This window comes from Poecilia formosa, unplaced genomic scaffold, assembly GCF_000485575.1.
Source record: "Poecilia formosa unplaced genomic scaffold, Poecilia_formosa-5.1.2 Scaffold414, whole genome shotgun sequence".
Lineage (NCBI taxonomy): Eukaryota > Metazoa > Chordata > Actinopteri > Cyprinodontiformes > Poeciliidae > Poecilia > Poecilia formosa.
In genome coordinates this window covers 207,067-228,765 of record NW_006800353.1, presented here as the reverse complement: position 1 = coordinate 228,765, position 21,699 = coordinate 207,067, and the positions used below count along the sequence as shown (strand labels likewise).

The following is a 21,699-nucleotide window of genomic DNA, read 5'->3' as shown; positions in this document are numbered from 1 at the left end:
CAAGCCCTTAAGGTTTAACTCACAAACGAGACGTGGCTCAAAACGGCCTGCAGGCTATAAATCACTTTTTTATTGAATCAATAGACAGCATTTCTTCATTTTTTTTTTTTGCACAATCATTAAGACACGAGTTCGGATCACCAGTTCTGTGACGTGGGGACCATGCACTGATGTACAAATACACACATGCATATGGACACACACTGATGAGACGTTGTGCTTCGCTGACATCCCATCGTTAAGGTCATTTGAGGTTTTGTCTGAGGATCCAGCAAGTGCTGAAACACACACACACGCGCACACACACACACATTTGTGTCCACAGTACAATGTGATTGATTTTATATTGAACTTACCCCTGCTTGGCTCTTAGATTGACACTATAAAGTTTAAATATCTATATGTATGTTTATTCCGCACTTTCAGGACAAGATACAAGATTAAGTGACTCAACTGCAAGTCGGTCATAAACTATGGCACAAGGTTTTATTTTAATTTTTTCTGCCGTCCTCTGGTCCCTTGTCGTGTAAAACAGCTGACACAAAAAGTCGCCTCTCGTTTCTAAAGATCAGGGTAACCACAAAAAGGCGTGGCATTATTGCTTTGCTGCTTTTCATGCACATGAATAAAACACAAGTCTCCGAAACTGAATTCTTGAGGTGTGCCGTGTGATCGCATTACCATTTTGACCACCAAGTTAACGTTGATGCTACTCTGCTGACGCTCGCGAGCGTCGCGCACACTCGACTACGGGTTTATCTAAGCTGCAAGGCGTACAGTGCAGCAGATGCTACAGTTAAAATTGATCAGAGTTTAAACAGGAACTACAGCAGGTTGTCTTTAAGTTGAACTCCAGTGTCTGAGAGGAAAAACACCGACACACGCACACAACGCAAGCAAGCAGCACTTTTCAAGCTTGACCCGTTCATCGCAGTTACTTTTGAGGCGACCCATCAATTCAGGATGCTCTGGTTTACGAGCTGCTGGCACCGGCCTGGTCTTTTCTGCTGTGAAGATGGAGAAAAAAAAAAAAAAAACAACAACAAACAAAGTAGACCATTTAGGATGGGTGTGTTTATGTGTGTGTGACAGAGAACAGACGTGTGGCCATTTGTCTTCTGTGTGTGAACTTTTAACATCTTTGAGGACTTACTCTGGTCTGCTGACTGCTGTCGGCTCGGTTCCCTGCAGGAAGCTGTTTATTCTTGACAGAAGAAACAAATGGGAGACGTCGTTAGAGGACGATTTACTGCTGTAATATGCTTCCATGCAGGGAATTTGGAGGCCTGCGCAATTTATGATTCGTTACACAATTAGGCAGCGAGTGATTAGTTTGTGATGTCTGGATCTGTTGGTTATACATTTATTATCAGAGCTATAGATCTACGTGCAATAAAGACTGGCTCGTTTGTTTTACTGTAATGACAAATTGGATAAAAGCAAAGCGTTTAGCGTCTTTAGCGACTCTCTTTTTGTTTTTCCGTGTCTTGCCGGTGTAATTGGAAACGCAGCCAAATAAAAACTGGTCCTCATCCAGGAGAAGCCTCCAATCTGATAAATGAACACTCCAGCCAAGGGTGAACACCGAGACTGGGGGACCACCGCCTCCGCGAAGGAGGGCGGTGAGATGCAAAAAACAGCCAACGCTTACTTGGAGTTTTCCGCCGCTTCCTTCAGTTCCTTGTCGAGTCTAGAGGTGGGAGTTCAAATAACAAGATGAATACGAAGCCATTAGCACAAATCAGGTTTGCAGTGGATGAGACTGGGAGTTGCACTCAGGGGCTAAGAGGGACTCACTTAATGATGCACTCTGGGATCTGGATGCTGTCCATTGGGATTAGCTCCCGCAGTTCATCCAAACTGCTCACATACTTGATCTTGCTGCTGAACTTGGCGCTGAAAGCAGGAGAAATTATGTGCACATTTACCAAAGTGCGTGAGGAAAGACATTAAAAAAGTATGTTTCATGTTGTGAATAATTTCAAGCAGTATTTGTGCCGCATAGCACAAAGCCTTCACATCATTAGACCCATGGCATAATTCACACCAAAAATATAACAAAAATAAGTCTATATTAAACATCAACCTGTTTAAGCTATCGTTTACCTTGTTGTCATGATAACATCTCATTGTTTATTGTTAAAAGTGAGAAAATTTATTTGGTCATAATCTCATGATGCTAAGGAATTTGGACATCATTTCTGTCTCGCCTTAAGGCATAAATTCAGATTTTTGAGGCGAAGACCTGCCGCGCTGTTCTGACCAGACATGGACTGGCTTGAAGTAAAGAAGTTCATCACTGCTTTCGCTTTGATGACACAGAAGAACCAAATCTAAAAAAGCTCATGCAGCTGGTATTTCTTAAAACCTTTAACATTAATATCAGTGTTAAAAAGTGTAAAAATCACATCAAGTATACATGATTTTGTTTTGCACTCCGGGGAAAACAAAATCATGAAAAGTATAAAGCATAAATAAATCACATCTAGCCTTTCCATTGTTTTTCAGAGCGAGAAGTAAACAGACATTTTTGAAATAAAATACCTTTTTAAACAAGAAAGCACTGTGACGTAACACTGGGGTTTTCTGTTTATTTAAAACAAAAACATCCAACTCTTCAAAGATATGAATCATATAACTTCTATAAGCACATTCAAATAATATCAAAAATGTACGCTTTTTTTTTTTTTTTGGAAATAATTCTACAGACAAAAAGTTGTCCTCCAAAAGTAGCTGCTAAATTGTTTTACGCCGAGATGAAACACACATTCAACCAGACTCCAAGTGTGTCAAACATTTACCTGATGAAGGGTTTGGTGATGGCCAGAACAGTCCTGATGAACCATGACGGATGAACGATAATGAAGGATTTCAAATTCTTCCTGAGCCTAAGCACAAATCAGTGTTAGGCACGCCTGTCCAACTGAGCACATTTCCACATTAACTTCTTCAAAATACGCAGAACAAACAGTACAGCTTTAAACCAAATGCAATGCCAGTAGCCTCAGATTTCAGAAGGACGACAACTGGACGCACCTTCTGTCAATCATCTGATAGCACTTTTTCAGCCAACCCAGGCCGGGCATCCTCCTGTGGGGCGTGGCTCCGTTCAGATAAACAATCATGTAGTCCTCTGCCACCATCAGCTCCAGCGTGCTGATCACATAGCTGAAACACACGTATTTTGTTGCCGTAAATTCAAACAATTACATGGTGACCGTGAGGCAAAGTTTTCATAACGTTCAGTTACTTATTATTTTGGGCCACAGCAAATTTGAGGATCATAGTGAGGCGTGCGATCGTAACTCGACATCAAACTCCAGCACTAAATTAGAAATGCTAAATACCAAATGGCTTCATGAAGAAACGGAAGACTAATTGCAGTCTGTGGGCGTGTATTGCTAAAATTTGTAGCTAATCTATTTAGTCAGTGTGATCGTTCTCTTTTCTTGTCATTTACGTGCATTACTTTTGGGCCAGATCTTAAAGCCAGAAAACAGCTGTTGTCTTGAACCTGAATGCGGATATATGAGGAAATAGTAGACAAGTGTTACAGTGGATCTGAAAACCTCGACCAGCAGGATGCTGAAATCTCTCTCCTCTGATGTCAGAAGAGACGAGAAATTGGTACAAGTGTTGCTTCATGAGCTGCTTCCCGTTTCTTCATCTTCTCTTTTCAACATCAATCTCGGAGGCTCCATCGTAAAAGTCCCTTCTTTGAAATCGAACCCCGCACTCAAATTATAACGAAGCGCCATCACTTTCCGTCCTCGTTTCTGCGTCCACCTCCTCCGTTCTCTCAGTCAGCGGGGGGAACTTTGCGGCTCCCTTTGAAAGTAAAGTTGAAAATGTCGTCAGCGAGTTTTCTCTGCGACTCCTTTAACTTCTCGGACTTTTGGTCTCAGTCCTGCTCGACGCCCTCGCGGTCCAACGCCGCCGATCGACTCGGCTGTGTGACTCCGCTGAGATCATCTCCCACCGACACACATGGTTCTCCACAAAAGCTACAGTGACCCCCCCTTGCACGGAATCAGACTTTAAGCCATCTGGCACGGAAAACTGCAGACGCCACTTTATACCTTCTCTCATTTCTGTCCAAAACTCTTGAAACGTGCCAGCTCTCTGAATATCTGTCACAGAACAGCCTGTGGGATCTAAACTGCACTGTGGAAGGCATGAAACGCAATTCAGCCAGAACAACAGTGGAGCCACAAGCCCAGCAAGCAAACTTTATTCCTGTCACTTCATTCAGAGAGACTTTTTCTCTCTGTGATTCAGCAACGTTACTTTGCAAACAATAAAGCTGTTGACACAGCCTCGTGTGGTGTGGAAACAACAGCGTTTAGCATTTGCTTTGCACTGTTCATCTTCCAAGAGAGTCAACTCTCTGTATTATCATTTATGTGTGTATTACTGTACGTTTAATCTCGGTTGGGTTTTGTTAAGACATGTCATCTGGGATATATAACTTTGTTCACAACATGTGCTCCATTCATAGAAATAAAGAATCCTTTTATTTATGATCCAATAGTTTTTTGTTTTGTTTTGTTTTGTTGTTGTTTTTCCTTCACCTATGCTGCAATTTTGCCAGGATTAGCTTGGGATACGCCGCACAATTACGATAATAGGGGATTTGAAAATGTCCCACTGTGTCTTAAAGACCCTTACAGTAACTCTGGTCACACTGGAAGATGGAAGCTGCATTCTGGGGACATTTACACAGCCAGGACGTTCATCCGGCTGAGGCAAAACCAGATCGCCCTGTAAGATTCAGTTGTGATGAATGTTTTTATCAGCGTCAACACGGTTTGCTATGTTTATTTGATTTTAGAGTGAAGTTTCTGCAAAAGCTCAAGTTTCCCCTCCCACCTCTGACATGTCTTCGGTTGTTTGCGGTCCAAAGTGAGAAACCACAAAGTCACTGAACAAGCTGAGCCAGAGCCAACAGCCTTTCAGTCTGTTTGGATGGAAAACAGCTCTTGATGCTGTAGTAGAGTCTGCATCTTTGTTTTATCTTGTGGGCTTTTGTGTTTCCATTCACTCACTTGAGGATCACAAATACATTTTTTTTTTGAATAGTAATGAAATTTGATCTACTTTAAAGATCAAATTTATACTTAAATTATGGGGTAACACTTTATTCGAAGACCGACATGAACATAAACATGACATAACACCTGTCATTGAACATAAAGGAGTCTGCATGAGTGGTTATGACTGTTGTCAGGAAGTCTCATTCGGTAAATAATGTCACTTTTAATGTAATACTGAACTAAGAGTTGCATTCAAAGTCATTTAAAAATGTCAATTGTGCATTATTCAGTAATTTTAGAATTTGTTTAAAGCAAAATTCCATTAAAAGTTGCATTAAAATTCCTTTAAAAGAGCCAACTTTGCATTAAAAGTGTCATTTACCAAATGAGACTTTATGACATCAGTCATAAACATTCATGAAGAGTCCTTCATGTTCCTGACAGATGTCACGTCAGTCTTATGCACACCCCGTCAAATAAAGTGTTACCAATTCGGAATAATAATGAAATATGATTTAGTGTAACGTACTATAACTATGTTAGCAACGGTACATAAATCTTAATCCGAGAACAAACAAGTTTAGAGCGTTACTGTGTCTGATGGTAGAGATCATTTCTCTACCATCTGTAAACTGTTTGCACTTTTAAGGGATGAGTCAGTGTTTTGCTAATAGTACAGAAAACAATAATTATTGTAGGAGGTCAGTGTGAAATGAGAGGCATGTCTTTGTTAGTCATCACCTAGTTACTTACAGGAAGAGGTTCTCCATTATGTCATGATAGTCTTCTCGGTCACTGTCTGGCAGAAAGCATGCAGCAAAGACTATGATGGCATTCACCCCGCTGCCATAGTAACCTGACAAAATAAAAAAATGGCAAAAAGCACAAAAAGGAAAGCAATAAGAGTCAACTTGAGAATTCGCCTTTGTTGGTGAAAACTTGATTGCTCTCTTATTTTCTGCTTTTCTGTTCTATTTATCTGCCAGTCTTTGATTCTTTTGTCTGGCTCTTTGTCCCATTTCCTCTCACTATGCTTCCCCAATTATTATAATTTCCTTTTTATTCACCAGCCCATTTATCAGCAGATTTGGTGACACGCAGACAGAAGGGCTTTTCTTCAGATGACAGAGCTTCTGATATTGACTTTCCAGTGACAGACATCTCTGTTTACATGGAACAGCTGTGTTTCGCTTAAGCCTCCGGCAACGAGCGGAGCGGGAGAAAGCTCGATCTGCTTTCGGTAAAGGTCACATTTGCATTTATAATGGTGGGCCGCTCTCAAAAAACTCACGAGTCACAAGTCTCTCAAGCTTAAGTCTTATCATTGGACTAATGCTGCATAAAAGTAAGTAGGTTGGTTATCTTTCTACTTGCAGAAAGATAACCAAATTGCAAAATGAGTCGTTTCGAAAAATTTACAAATGAAAATCTAAAAAGCTTCGCGTCAATGTGCACTCTGCCAATTATAAGTCTAATAAACCGAAATAAAATCAACTGGAAGGAAACGACTTCATAATTAATCTAATTAGACACCGAAATAGTAAAATGGAGAGAAATATTTTTCCACAAAGTATCGACCCAGGTGAATTGAAGTTAAAATTTTAGTACTCAGAAGAAAAAAAATGTATACATTTATATTATTGTTTTCCTTCTACTTCACTATTTTGTTTTGATGTGAATATTTCTGCAAAAATCTTGATCAGGTCCATAGTTTATATTTTGCTTCAAATAAGCCAATTTATTTTAGGTGATTTTGTCACCTTTCGAATGCCGCACTCTTTTCTTTGCTTTTAAAATCTTCAATCCGTTCTTGTATCCGACTCCGTTTAAAGGAGTAGGGATTTCGTTTGTGTAGCCACTTAAAAATTATCTACAAATCACTTTGTTGCCAACAAAAAGAGTTCCCATAGATGGATAAGCTAACGGATAATGCCTCTCCCAGGCCGTGTTTGAGGTTTTTGATGTATTTTTTTTCCTCCAATCTCCTTAGGACATGATTCTCAGATGCACTTTATCTGCTGCAAATCATTTCTTGCGACTGATATTCAGTTTTTCTCTGCACTTATCAAGATTTTTCTAAACTTTCACACCAGACCAAGGTCTGTTATGTTTTTCACTTTAAGTTCTGAATCACCTTGAGTCTCATAAATCAAATATTTAATCTTTTCCAAGATGTTTCTTATATGCCCATGTTACATTTGTTTGTCCGTTTGAACAGCAGCTTTCGTGATTAAATTACGAGTCTTAAAAAGATAAGAAAGTCTGGCTCCTTCGAATTAAATGTTGTGTAAAATATGCTTAGAAAAGACAATATTTATACCACAGCTGATAATTAAAAGATAATATTGACTCTAGTCACTAAGATGATCAATTATAATTCCTTAATAATCTCTTCAATATATTTTATGATTAATTATAAAAATAACTCGTTGGTTGTTTTTGTTTAAAGAAGAGCTCTTGCTTGTCCACAGTTTCCTTGAAGGCAACACGAATTAAACCGACAGGACCTTTGCCATAAGACGACGAACAATTACAATAAACTTACGGTGAATTAACAAAGCAGTCAAAATGTCACCAAGTTAATCAGCAAAGCCAGAGCTCTCACTTGCTGCTGGTTCGGTGTCTCGGCACTATTCAGTTCAGAGAGGAGCACTTTTATTTGTGACACACCATCATTCCGAGGCATTACTTGCTTTTTCAGAAGAATGTTGGTTTAAGACAGAGACACAGGCTGGAGGCAGAAGTTCAGCTCAAGGTCACTAACACACACTAAGAGCAGCATGCCTTTGAATGTATTCATATCTGCCTCGATAAACAGTTCATCATAACAGCTTTATGGATGTGGACGTTGCATTTCTTTCATGGTTTAAATGCAGGACAAAAGATTATTTCAGACCGATTTGGTCATAGTGCGACTGTCGGATCACGTTTAGGAGGATTTCCAAATGCTGCAGAAAACCATAAGTAAAGCGCGTTTCCTAGCAACGTTTGCACATAACAACATGACCAAAGATGATACCTTTAGGAAACTTTACATTTTGTAATCCAAAATACCAGCCAACGGGACAATGTCTGCATTTAGCTACAGATGTACATAACAGATACAAGTGCAAATCAGGTAGAAATCATGTAGTCAAGGCTTCTGATATACTTTATTTTAATATGCGTACCCTAAAGTCCTAGTAAAAAGAAAGTACTTTAAATTGACATGGGAGAATTTGGTAAATTTAGTACACTTCTAGGATCTTTTGGAGGGTGCTTAATTTTTCCAACACTTCTTCCAATTTGTTTATTGAATCAATGAACTGGCACAATCTCCGATGTGTGTATTTCTACCTCTAAGGCAAAATTAAAAATAATTTCACAAACCAGTAAAGAGGGTTATATTTACAAAATATAACCCCAGAACTAACAGAGGGTGCACTTTGTTTTACAACGTGTGTGCTGACTGTGTAATATAGGACTTTTTTTGCCCTGTTCTTGACAGTTTTGTGATGTTATAAATTGACTTAGCAAACATTCTCACCTCCATGAGAGATGACTTTCATGTAAGGCTCAATAACCTTCATGTTGATGCGGTGCTCCTGCTCCCCGATGACAACGGTCCTCCACAGCTTGACGTCACGTCGCTCCTCCTCAGCGCTGTACGTTGGAATGGTGTTGTAGGAATCACTCGTCCCACTTTTAGTGGCTGCACCGGGATCTGGTTTGAGAAAAGAGCAAATGGCACCGTTGGTCACTGACTCAAGTTTGTGGGATTTATGTGGCGCATGGAACAATAGAGGATCGATCAGCAGCACCCTGAGAAACGTAGCAGGAAATTAGAACACAACACACAAAAAACCCACTTGGTAATCATAATTTGTTTTCCGTATTAAGAAACCAACTTCAAAAGAACATTTCAAATGAAAGAAATGCAGATGAGGTGCAAAATAAACTGGCTGAAACAAAAACAAAGAAGTTTCACATGACCTTATATTGTAGCAAATGATTTTGGGTAATGAAATGAATCAACCGTTTTTGTTTCTTGTTTTTTATCTAACCCACCTTCCCAGTCCATTTCATGGTCTGTGTAGTCGAGGTAATCTCCCTCATCTGGAGTGTCGAGTTCGTCCACGTTAATGTCCAGATCATCCGGAGTCTCCCCCAAGTCGTCTTCGCTGTGGTCCAGAGATAAGCTGATCCGAGGGGCAGAAAGTTTTTTCCTCTGGCTGGGCACTCCTTCCAGGGGTAAAGATGTAGGGGGGACTAGGATGAAAAAAGCAGAGTGTTGTTTTTATTTTTGAACAACCAAGTCCTTTTTTTTTATGTGTAAAATGTTTGGTTCACTCTCACCTGGTCTGCCATCGTCGCCCTCTGAAGTCATTTTACTGTGTGAGGTCAGGTCCATCCCCAGAGGGACCTGAAAGAAAAAAAAAAAAAGTTACACTGTGAACAGAAATATGTGATGGGGGAAAAAAAATCAAACTGTGTAATCTGCTGACCACAATTCCTCTACCTGTAAAGACTTGCCAAAGGGTGAAAGACATTATATATACTTGAATTTATTGGATTATAATAGTTTGTAATTTATGTAATGGATGTAGATTTGATATGGATCAGTTCAGTCCTCTAAAGTGTCCAGAGATTTTGGTTTTGTTTACTGATAATTGCATCCATAAACTGCATGTTTTGCTATGTACTTTGACTTTTTTTTTTTTATTCAGACCTAGCTCATTGTAAGTGCTTTTATTAACAGTTACTGTGTTTAAAAGCGTTGGCTCCCGTCTCTTCAACCAGAGCTAAACATGACACAACAGCCTACAATCATCAAACCTATTGACTCATATTTCTCAGAAAAGTTTTACAAGAGCCAGAAAAGCAGCATTGGCAGGTAAGGCCTCAAAAAAAAAAAAAAAAAAAGCCAGAATTTGGCATCATCTGTTAAAACACTTGATCAATGCATCTTCAAAACTTTTCCATCCAACGTATGGCACTGCATTACCAGGGGAGTTGCATTCGCAATCAGTTACCTAATTATTTGAATTCATTAACAAGTTAGTTATTGTCAGAGATTTGGTCACCACTGGTTTGTGTTTGACCTACCAGTTCCAGTTTTCTTCCTGGCATTTTCTTAGGATATAAACCCATGTAATAAAATTTAGGTTTCAATTCCCCCAACTGAATAGAACAAACTAGGAAAATAAATGTACTGCAGGATTCTTGACAGTAATAACACTGAATCCAAAATTTTAATCAAGCCAATCTCTATTAGGTTAGGCCTAATAGAAAGTGTGTTAATCTGCTGAAAAAATAATTATAAGTTTTCAATTTTAATGCATTTTAGCAAACGGGGTAAAAAAAAAAATCTAATTATTTAGATATTGGACCTGATGATCACTGGTTAGAGCAACCCGAGGGGTAAATTGGCTAATTTCATCACTGGTAAATTGATTGCCGTACCACTAATTATTATAGTCTACTTAATGGCAATACTCAAATTAGGTTCACTTTGGTTTCCAGGAGCAACTTAAATGCATCTGTAATTACCACTCTGGCTTTGAGAGTGCACTTTCTACAAGGACAGGACCTTTTAAAAGGATAAGGAAAGGGATTCACATCTGTACCATCTAACAGGTCACCAACAAAAACATGACACAAGTAGCACCGTGTAATTTTACATAACATAGGTGACATTAGTCATTATATCAACCCTAAACAAAAACTAAGTTTGACACCTCACTTTTAATAGTTTTATATTATCTATTATGGAACTTTATCAGATTTTAGGCCTGCAATTTTTTTGGGTAGATACAAACAAGATACATAGATCTTACTGTAATATTGAAATTACAGATGAAACTAGATTTTTTTTATGACTTTTTAGGTTTCTGATACATAAATGTATTTTAGTTCAACACCTCAAACATGTCGCTGCTTCGTGAAGTGTTACAGAAAAAACAGGTAACCGAAACAGAAGTGTGGTTCATCCTTGGGTCAAATTTCTAGACGCTTAAATGCAACACCTTCATTTCAATCAATCAATCAATCAGATTTTATTTGCATAGCACCTTTCAGCAACAAGTGCACTTCATCATGAAAACACAAAAATAGAAACACAATCAACAAGTCAAACATAAAATTTTCTTTGGTGTCATTATTACACATCACAATGTTTATCAATGCTTATAATGTTTCAAAAGCAACTCTAAACAAGTGTGTATTAAGTCTGGATTTAAAGGAACTCAATGTTTCAGCTGTTTTGCAGTTTTCAGGAAGTTTGTTTTACAGATTTGTGGTGCATAGAAGCTGAATGCTGCTTCTCCATGTTTGGTTCTGATTCTGGGGATGCAGAGCAGAACCTAGAAGGTCGATGAATGAACAGCAGATCTTTAATGTATTGTGGTGCTAAGCCATTCAGTGATTTATGAACTAACAGTATTTATGAGATGATGTGCTCTATCTTCCTGGTCTTAGTAAGAACGCTAGCAGCAATGTTCTGAATCAGCTGCAGCTGGAGGATTGCTTTTTTTTTAGGCAGACCCGTAAAGATGCTGTTCAAGTTATCAATGCAACTGCAGATAAACATATGACTAAATAAACCTGGCAACATCCAGCCATCATGCTGCTTACCAAAGAGGAATGTGTTTTAATATAAATTGCATGTCAACTACAAAACAAAAGATGCTGACTGAACAGTTAAACTCAGCGATGTACTGACATGGACTACAAGGTCACTCAGAGATGAAGAAGGCATTATTCTGAAAGCAACAGAAAAAGCCAGGTCACAGTTCGCAGGTGCCCTTAGGGACAAAAACATATTTGAAGACGTTTCCTGTTTATTTAAACTAACACAGCAGTGTTGGCCATTGCAGAAATGTCAAAGACATCAAGTTTCAGCATGATTTCCGACACTGTTAACTTCAGTTTTTTAGGTGAAATTAAAGCCGTTACAATAGCTACAGACATTTGAACCTGATACACTGTGTCTCTGTGGTGACCTGTGAGTACAATCGCTATAATAAATATCTTCTTGCAGTCAAATTGACATGATGTTGCCTCTGTTGTTGTCCACATCATTTGTGCAGAAATACTTAAGATTCCTGAATGTTTCTGGTCAGGATTAGCAGCTGGCTGCTTCATTTTATTCAGCTTCTCCACTGAGATCGCCAGATCACAAAAATCTAAAGAGGTGCAAAACCTTTAGTTTGTGCATCATTGAAGGAATCAAAAGAAATATTCTTCCACACTGAACAGAAAACAGGTGGAACAAGTTTAGGAGTAGTAACAGGCAAACATGGCGGAAACACATGAAACTGAGGTGAAAAGGTAATCTTTGAACTATGAATAATCCTTGTATTAAGAGCGGAGGAGGCTTTGAGTAAGGGGCAGGAGTCGGGGGGTCTGGGGGCAGGTTCACTGCCCTGCGTGTTGCCTATAGTGCTGATTCAAATCGAAAGACCACACGCTTGCCTGAGCACAGACTGGGCAGGGATGCAAATTTGCAGCGAGTCACGTGACATGTGTTCATTCGCATGAAAAAGAGCCATCCTTGTTCCTCTTCAACAGGCTTTCAGGGCAACGGTGGAAATGTGATTACATCAGCAGCTGAAACAGAAAAACGCTGAACGCTCTTGTGAAAGCTGTACTGTCGACATAACTGCCTTAATGAAGACTGCGTGTGTGTGTGTATGTGTCTTCTTCCCCAGGATGTCTACACACACACACACACACACATAAATATGCACACTTTTTTTTACACAGACCTACATTCAAATCTACACTGGTACACAGGTCTATTTTGCTGAATCATACAAAATGACATCCTCCTTGGAAGATGCTGCTTCAGATCTACTTCCACATCACAGCACAGGATCATGGTGCTGATGACAGCAGCCCCTCCCTCACTCTTGCTTCCTGTCTCTGCTGGCTGAGAGGAGAGGGTGGAAAAAAACAAAACAAAAAAAAAAGCATACACCTCTTTTCTCCTCTTTTCATCTCCACTGAATAAAAGCCGTCTACTCACCGCTGCTGGGGCTTGGGAATCTCTGTCCCACTGTGTCTCAGAGCATGGATGCACTGCCTTTTTCCTGCTCCAAGCCTCTCGATGGAGATGCTCAGCTTATAAACAGCTCACAGCTTCCACCATTTTGTGATCACGTGATCTGGGTCACTTCCAAATAAGGGCATCACCTGCTACGGCAGCTCTCGACAGAGCTGTTTCCTCGGGCGGTGCTACAAAAAAACGGGTATATCAAGAAGTGTGCGTCTGCTTGTAATTATCTTTAAATATTATCTCTGTGTTTGTTTGCTCGGTGGTGTTATTGCCGTGTGTAACACAGTCTGGACTTTTTTTGTGTGTGCTAAGACGACGCGCAGCAGCGTTAGCCCTCGGCAAGAAAGAGAGAAAGTAGAGGACAGACAAACAAGGATACTGGCACAATGTCTTGTGCAAACATGCATTTTGCAAGAAAAAGATGATAACTATACAGCTTCTGGAGTCTCTCACTCCTCTACCTATGCTGATTGTTCTTAATGTGGTCTCTCTTGACCGCGTTGAACTATTCAGCCATAAACAAAACAAAGTACAATCATAAAACTGCTAGGTTAAATATAGTTTTGATAGTCAGCTTTTATAAATGCTCAGCACACAGAAAATGTTTTTTTTATTTCACTTACACTCCTCAACAACAGGTCGACACGCGGAGGCAAGCCTTGCAGCTGGTAGTTCAAAGTTCATGAGGGCACCATGCCAGGAAGTGTGAAGCATTTTATTAATCAGTACCTTTACAGCTCTGATGGACTTTCAGGCATTAAGACAGACACCTTTCTTTAAAAAAAAAAAAAAAAAATGTGCACACAGATTCCTTACAAAATGTCACAAACAAATCTCTTTGTGAAGTGGCAAAAAGTAAAGAAACGCTTTGAGGAAAATTAAGCACTATCTTTTAATCAAAAAGCACAAACTTAAGCAATGTTGCAAGCTGCAGGATATATTCTTGTTCCTTCCTGCTGTGAGGCAGGATGAATTGCACAGTTCCGTGGCTCAAGTTCTGCAGATTGACTGATGTTGCATTAAGACGATGGAAACAGTTTGGTACAGTTCACACTGTCTAAAATCTAAACATTAAAGAAACAGGATTCAGAGTCATTGGGGTTTGTGATTATTCGTGTGATTATTAAAAAGATTTTGGGAAGAAATACCTTCAACTGGAAGTTGCTTAAGTCTGTGTTATGGCCTGAGTGTGTGGAGGGGGTTCGTGACAATCTTTGTTGAGCTTCGAAGACAATTTTCCTAATGAACGTTTTTGCAGATTCAGCGTAAAAACCAGCATAGCCTTATAGTCCTAAAAAGGTTCAAACTGGTGGCCGCTGTACGAAAACCATGCGTGGTATTTGAGAGATTTTTAGGTGCCTGTTTATGGAGATTTCCATAACTCCACTTAGTTTAAAGTAAAAGATAGGACACTTTCTTCATCCAGGAGAAAATGTGATGATGATGATGATGATGATGATGATGATGATGATGATGATTCCTGGCTTCATGGTCAGAATGCCGTGGAAGATTCAGCAGTCGAGAGAGAATTTGACAGAACTGTGAGTCCTACTGTAGAGGGAAGTGTGTGGCTGTGATCAGGGAACCTGTTAGAAAAACAAGATCCCAGAAAAAACAATGACTGCATAGCTTATATAAAGCCATTAAATTGTAATTCTGCTCACTTTTAACCCTTTCTGCTTAAGTTTGTTGTTTAAACTGTTATTATACAGCCAGAACCACACAGTAATGACAAATATCTGCTGAATGCTGAGAGCTAAGTTGTCTGAGAGAAACGGGTAACAGCATTCCTTCACTGGACGTTTTCAAATAATTGTGAAACCACAAGGTAAAAATAACTAAGTAAATTAATGTTGTGTCCAATATGAGGTCACATTTTATGATGTAAATAAATCCTGAGACACAACTGAAGATGATTTTTTATTTATTTATTTATTTTTTTTATTGGCCTCACTTTCCCAAAGTCTTGCACATGAGAAACAGCTGCCAAGCATTTCAATCTTTTAAGATCCCTTAACTTGAACTCCAGCTTAGAGTGGGTTCTAGTTTTAAATCAGTTTTTAAAGTAGATATTTGGAAGCATTTCCTTTATTGAAGTTTTAAAAATATCAGGACTATCAGTAAAGTAGCTCACCTAAAAGCAGTGCCTCCTGTTTACTTTCTTTATTTCTTTTGATTTTGGTTTTTCTTCTCTGGATGTCCTCAGGGGTTCCTGTTCTTCAGGAGAAAATTAAAAATGCCTTATGGCTGTCGAAGTTTTTGTACCTGTCAGGAATTTGGGTAACACTTTATTTGAAGGGGGGGTGAATAAGACTGTCATTACACTGTCATAAACATGACATAACACCTGTCATGAACATCAATAAGCCTTCATGAATATTTATGACTGTTGTCATAAAGCGTCATTCGGTAAATTATGACACTTTTAATACAAAGTTGGCATTATTCAAAATGTCTTTGTTATGACAACTTGACATTAACCAATAAATCATTACTGTTTAAACTTTACCTTTAATAACATAAAGTTATCTAATTTTTAAAGTGAAATCAGTAATTATTTTATAACAAATTTATATCAGTAATGATTTCTTGGTTAATGTCAAGTTGTCATAACAAAGACATTTTGAATAATGTCAACTTTGTATTAAAAGTGTCATAATTTACCGAAAGACGCTTTATGACAACAGTCATAAATATTCATGAAGGCTTATTCATGTTTATGACAGTGTCATGACAGTCTTATTCACCCCCCTTCAAATAAAGTGTTACCGGAATTTGTGATATTACTGTATATTGATTTTTTATTTTTTATTTTTTTTGGCAGACCCTCATTCCAGAAGTAGCTAGCTGGTGAGCTGGTGACCGGCTCAGGCACATTTTTACATTCCTGTTGGGCAGGTGGCATGCTCCGACTCAAATGCTTGGTTGTGGCAATCTGCCTTCATTTTCATTTCATTCTAATTTTTAGCTTTATTTCCCCCCTTTGACCGTGAAACTAAAACAAAATGACTGTCTGCAAAATAAAATATGTGTTTCATAGCATGTGTGCAAGGAAAGCAGCACAATTTTAGACCTAAAAATAATTGAAACCAGACCGGAGATGATTTTCTCTTACATATACTGTATTTCATCACAAGTCCTTTAAAAAATGTAAATTAAAATACATTTTATTTTTATATACATACAATGGAAAACAACCAGACACAGATGCAATTTAATTGAGGTCTTACAACACATGCATACGCAACATGAAGCTTTATTATTTGTACTTTAAAAAGATAGTGGTGACTAACACATATAAAAGGTTTTTTAAAATAAAAGTCCCATCATCACTGTTGATTAAAGGAAGAAAAGAAAAAGACAAGGTGCTTTATCTCTCTGCTGGGGATACTTTTACTTCCTCCTTTCAAAGCTGTTAAGCAGGAAGTGTTGCATTGTATTGAGTTGAACTTCGTCAAACCTGTCTGACAACATCGTCGTTGAAGAAGTTGTATAAAACATATACGAGAAGAACGATCAGTTCTTATTGAACGTAGGTGACTTAATATGCTTAATATGCCCAAATGCACCCTTTTGCCAAAGTGATCTATTTTAATGTATTTTTCATGGATTATTTTCTGTAATGTCTTATCCAATAAATACACTAACAGAAATTTACTCGGTCATTCCAAAATAAGAGACCTCAATAAGCATACTAATCTTATAAGGTTTGGTATAAACTGTGAGTCGTACACAGAATACAAGAGGACGTTGTGGCCCGATTCTAAGAGACATTCCACTCACTTCAAAGGTCACCCAGAACATGTCAGAGGAATTTGGATGAGATAAGAGTTTTGTAGATGGATAAAACACCAAACTGGAATTTGCCACATTGCAAACGTTTGAACATTTGGATCCGGGGTTTGAGAAAGGCCAGGATTAAGACTGGAAGAATATCAACCTAACAGTCAAGCATGGAGGTGGGTTGTTGTTGATGTGGAGCTGTGTTTTTTGGGGGGTTTTTTTTCCCCTGTTTGTTCAGAAAAATGTCTTCTAATGAAGCCTTTTTTACTCACCAGATTTAAATCTGATTGAGGCATGAAAGTGTGTGTGTGTGTGTGTGTGTGCGTGTGTGTGTGTGTGTGTGTGTGTGTTTTTTCTTCTCTCTTTTACAGCCGTGCGTAGCATCAACATCTGACAAAAATAAGCTTTAGGTGGCCTGGTTGATTCACTTCAAACCAATAAGTGGAAAATCGCCTAATTTTCACTTTCTTTAAAGTTTTGCTCAAAATTTGCATGGCAGGTGGAAGGAAACACAAATGTTAAACTTTTCATTTGAACTTAGGTCATCTTCTGAGATATTATCAGTAAGTATTCTGATTGCTTAGTTAGTTTTTTTTTGTTAGTTTTTTTAGTGCCATCATCTTTTAACCACATCAGGATAATCTATTGAGGTGGCGAGGTTGAATATTTCTAATTACCATTACATAACTTTAATGGAATTTGTTTCATAATTTATTACTTTGGACACATAGATATTTTAAGAAAATTATGTTATTCAATACATAGAAAATAAACACCCTCACCTTTGATACTCATTTTTTTTTATGGTTAAAAAAACATGAGTCTGGCAGTACTTTGATATCGAAACATTGCAACATGGATTTGTAACTGTTCTTTTGTGCTGCGAAAGGTAAAAGTCATCACAAAAGTCATACAATGCCAAATTTTTCAAGGTTATCTTGAAAGAGTGTGTCTTTGACCGCTTTGAAGACAACCCGGATGTTCTCCGTGTCTGTGGCGCAGGTGAAGTGCGTATAGAGCGGTTTGGAATCCTTGCTGTGTAATTGGACGTACATCCTCTCGATGAACCTTTGTGCTGAACCGGCATCGCCCTTCGGTCCTGTTGGAGGGACGAGTGGACAAGATTAGAATAAATCAAGGAGCTCCATTCATAATTTACCTGTTTCTATAAATATATAGTTGATCATGCATCAAACTTTTTTGCTCATGGTGCCATGAGCTATTTGGAATTAAAAATCTGGTGGCCTTCACCAAAAGCCATCAAAAGGGAGTCTCCTTGAGGCTCAAAGTAAGGTAATGGTCCAACCCAAACCACCAGACATGAATCATCGGTGGTTTAATTTGGTGTTAATTTTCAGGGAAGCTGAGTTTTACAGTCTAGTTCATGTTTCTCTCTGTAGAGAAGTTACATAGTTCCTGTTGGACACTTTACCTTCATTAGAGGTGCCACTAATTGTTGCAACCACTATGTAAAAACAGGCCGTTTGAGGTTTTTTTAGACTCTGAAATTATTTATTTTGTAGTGTTTGTAAAATGATTGTTAGTACTGTTTCCTGAAAGCAGGAGGCTCTAAGACCAAGCTCCTGCTTTGGTTTGTTTGAGCCTCTCTATAGGGACTTTGCATGTTTTGTTCCTGACACTTGGTATGAGCAAAATCTCTCCTGCAAACTATAAAAAGCACTTAAGAGCTAAAGCGTTACATCTGTGACGTCAACAAACGGCACCAGAATAAATCGCTAGCAGTTGTTTGTGAACTGGTGGTAGTAAATTCTTGCTACTGAACATCAAGCCAAAAATCGCTTCAAAGACCTTCTCCTTACAAAAATCTAAACTGGAAAGCAAACAATCTTTAAAGCAAAATACTTTTTTCTTAATATGTGATTGTGAAAAGTGATAAATTGTAGAAATGTAAATAATAATTGGGACACATTTTCTCATTAAAATAAATAAATAAATAAATAATAAAAATCAGGTGTAGCAGAATGACAAAATGTACCTGTGTATTCTGGAAAGTAGACTGCCAAATCTGACTTGGTGATTTTCTCTTCCAGAAGGTCTTTTTTGTTCAGGAAAAGGATGGTGGAAGAGTTGTGAAACCAATCAGACATGATGATTGTCTGAAACAATGCGAGGCTCTCGCGTAGTCGATTCTAAAACAGCAAATTGAAAATAAGCTTAACAAACACCACGCCCGGACCCTTCTGAAGTTGCAGAACGGAGCATCAGAGATGCCATCAAAACATACCTCGTTCTGGCTTTCATAAAGGACTTGATCGTATTCGCTCAGAGCCGCCAGGAATATGACAGAAGTGACATCTTCAAAGCTATGGATCCATTTCTTCCTCTCTGATCGCTGGCCCCCTACATCTACCATCCTAGAGACAGACGACATGCTGATCTGAACTTTTGCTTGCAAATAGGTCTGACCAAAAAACTGACTTTTGCTTCTGTCTTTTAAAAAAAAAAAAAAACGCACAAATTCAATGTGCATGCAAAATTGAAGTCCTAGAAGTTAGGGTTGAAGTGGTAAAATCAACCTTTTTCAGTGAATTTGTGATAGATATTTGATATTTGATCTATTAGATAGATAGATTTGTGAAGCACCAGCATACCTGAAGATGACCTTTGACATATCAAACATGTACTCTATGATGCCTGTCGTGGCTACTCGGACCCTCAAAATGTCCTGAACAGTGGGGACAAAACCTGGGGCTGCGATTCTGTCCAGGTCACTAAGATAACTAAAAGATTAGCAACAAAAAACATGCAGTTTTAATATTGTGACATGCATTTAGCTGTTGTGTACAGAAACGATTGTCATGCATACCCATGCTCAAATTTTTAAAATAGATCTTACTATTTGGCAGAGTCTGATAGCTGGTACTCCCTCCTACGGTCATAGCACTCTTGTATGCCGCCGTCATTCCACACTCGCTTAATGGCATCCACCTGCCAGCCCGTCAAATTGTCCACATCCTCCACTTGGCTCAGTCTCTCCGCATTGTCCTGACGTGAAAAACATCCGGACAGCGTTTGCGACACATTTCGATCACCAATGAGTATTCGATTTCATTTGCAGAGAGTTGACGGACATATTGAATGGTGAGATTGCAAGTGAAGCAATGTGTAACAATCAGTTTCCAGAGCAAACTTAACAAAAGTCACCGGGCACGCACGATATCCCATTCATTCAAAATACAGATTCGCTACGACTAGGAGTTTGAGAGGGGCTACATTTGGCGGTGAATCAATAAAGAGACCATGGACAGCACTACAAGTCCTTTGTAATCAAAGATATGTCAGAGTAGACTTATAAACAATTGCTTTTGAGCTTCTTACAGCATTTTGAGCATCAGCATAGCCAATCTTTAGAGCCTTCATGGCACCAATCAGCGTCTGGATGGCTGTGAAGATGTTCTGGAAGATAATGCGAGTGTATTGTTTTCTGTCATTCTCACTGTACCCATTCCCATGAATGATCCTCATTTGTTTAATAAAGGTACTCTTCCCACTTTCACCAGTTCCTGCAAGAAAAAACAAAACAAAACAAACAAAAAAAACCGAGATAATTAAATCATGAACATGTTCAAAAGGTTTGTTGACAGATCTTACAGTGACTCTTTAAATATAAGATGAGGCTTCCTTGTAATCTTGTGTTTGAGTCAGGTTTATTTGCAGAGAAGGAGGAATGTGGAAGAAGAAAAGGTTTTAATGTGTTTTAATATACATGTCCTTTAGTTTTCTTAACAGTGTATTATTTAGTTGGGTAATATTGTTCTGATTTGTGTAGCTTATCTTGACATTTCTTGTTTCAGTGAAACTTCCTGGTATAAAAAAAAACAAAACACAGAATTACAAGGAAGCCTTTTGCTGCAAAAGTAAAATATGTTGGATAAAACATTGTTAAACATTGTTGTTTGATGTATTATTTTCCAATTCATGATTAGACACTGTGATTTATTGACAACCTGAATATTTATGGAAACATTCGAGGCATTTAAAATGCACTCTCTAAAGATACAATACATTTCACAAGAAAATAAGCACAGGTGATTTTTGTACACCTACTAGAAAACAACTTACCAGAGATACTACAGACCAGAGGACAAACATACAACTTGCATAAAACTTATTTGTGGTGCATTAATAAAACTTTTATTGTGAAAGAAACCACAAACCAAACACAGCATTCTTACTTTACTCAAGGTTTGAAGAACCAAATCTCTTTTTTTTGTCATTCAAAATATTTTCTACTAATATGTAAAACACATTCTTAAATTCTAAGATTCCCTAATTACTTAAAAGCTAAGTGAAATATATATATATATATATATATATATATATTATTCAAGAATAGCAGTCAAGAAGACTAAAAACTTCTTAAGCATAATCAGAAGGAGAATCCATCATTTTCTTAGCTCTCACCTAAAAGCAGCAACTTCAATTCCCGTTTAAGGTTTAGTTTATCCCGTTTAAGTTGTTTCTCTATTTCTCTGGATATCCTCCGGCCGTCTTGTTCTTCAGGAGACAAGCAGCACCCGTCCATTGTCTTCCAAGATTAGCAGCTTCTCTTTGCTGGAGAGTGCCACATCGGTCGGAGATAAATGTGATCTGATGTTGTCAGACGTGTCAGGGAAATCTTTTCCCTGAAACCAGCACATTGTTGCTGAGTTTCTGCTGCCATTCTTCCTCATACAGGATCCAGTTCAGGTACATTTTACATTCCTGCTCTGCAAGAGGCAGGTCCCACCTGAAAGGGTTTGTCATGTGGATTTGCTTTCACATTCATACTTCAATCAACAACTTTTTTTTTTCAATACAAAAGGGCAAGGTGGAGAAAAGAATAAA

At 38.4% G+C, this 21,699-nt stretch overlaps 2 protein-coding genes and 1 long non-coding RNA gene across 4 annotated transcripts; all 3 read right to left on the bottom strand.

Moving 5' to 3' along the window:
* Positions 1 to 98: 98 nt before the first annotated feature.
* prune2 (prune homolog 2 with BCH domain) lies at positions 99 to 13,752 on the bottom strand. Of its 2 annotated transcripts, none has more exons than XM_007576700.2 (12): positions 13,692 to 13,752; positions 13,039 to 13,247; positions 9,369 to 9,435; positions 9,081 to 9,281; positions 8,560 to 8,736; positions 5,787 to 5,889; positions 3,037 to 3,168; positions 2,802 to 2,888; positions 1,798 to 1,896; positions 1,652 to 1,690; positions 1,154 to 1,204; positions 99 to 1,004 (listed from the first exon to the last, which is right to left on the bottom strand). In XM_007576700.2, exons 3-12 carry the CDS (start codon positions 9,421 to 9,423, stop codon positions 974 to 976), a joined length of 975 nt encoding a protein of 324 aa, XP_007576762.1. In that variant the 5' UTR covers positions 9,424 to 9,435; positions 13,039 to 13,247; positions 13,692 to 13,752; the 3' UTR covers positions 99 to 973. The 2 variants fall into 2 exon arrangements, with proteins under 2 accessions (XP_007576762.1, XP_007576761.1); XM_007576699.2 differs by having other exon boundaries at positions 99 to 1,007; positions 13,692 to 13,710.
* Positions 7,891 to 8,552, bottom strand: LOC107833623 (uncharacterized). The gene is made up of 2 exons (XR_001659382.1): positions 8,309 to 8,552; positions 7,891 to 8,175 (listed from the first exon to the last, which is right to left on the bottom strand). It is a non-coding gene; the product is annotated as an uncharacterized LOC107833623 (long non-coding RNA).
* Positions 13,753 to 17,214: 3,462 nt separating the features above from the next.
* Positions 17,215 to 21,548, bottom strand: LOC103155143 (guanine nucleotide-binding protein subunit alpha-14-like). The gene is made up of 7 exons (XM_007576698.2): positions 21,277 to 21,548; positions 20,191 to 20,375; positions 19,709 to 19,857; positions 19,464 to 19,592; positions 19,097 to 19,226; positions 18,848 to 19,001; positions 17,215 to 17,950 (listed from the first exon to the last, which is right to left on the bottom strand). The coding sequence occupies exons 1-7, from the start codon at positions 21,395 to 21,397 to the stop codon at positions 17,760 to 17,762; spliced, it is 1,059 nt and encodes a 352-aa protein (XP_007576760.1). The 5' UTR covers positions 21,398 to 21,548; the 3' UTR covers positions 17,215 to 17,759.
* Positions 21,549 to 21,699: the final 151 nt, after the last annotated feature.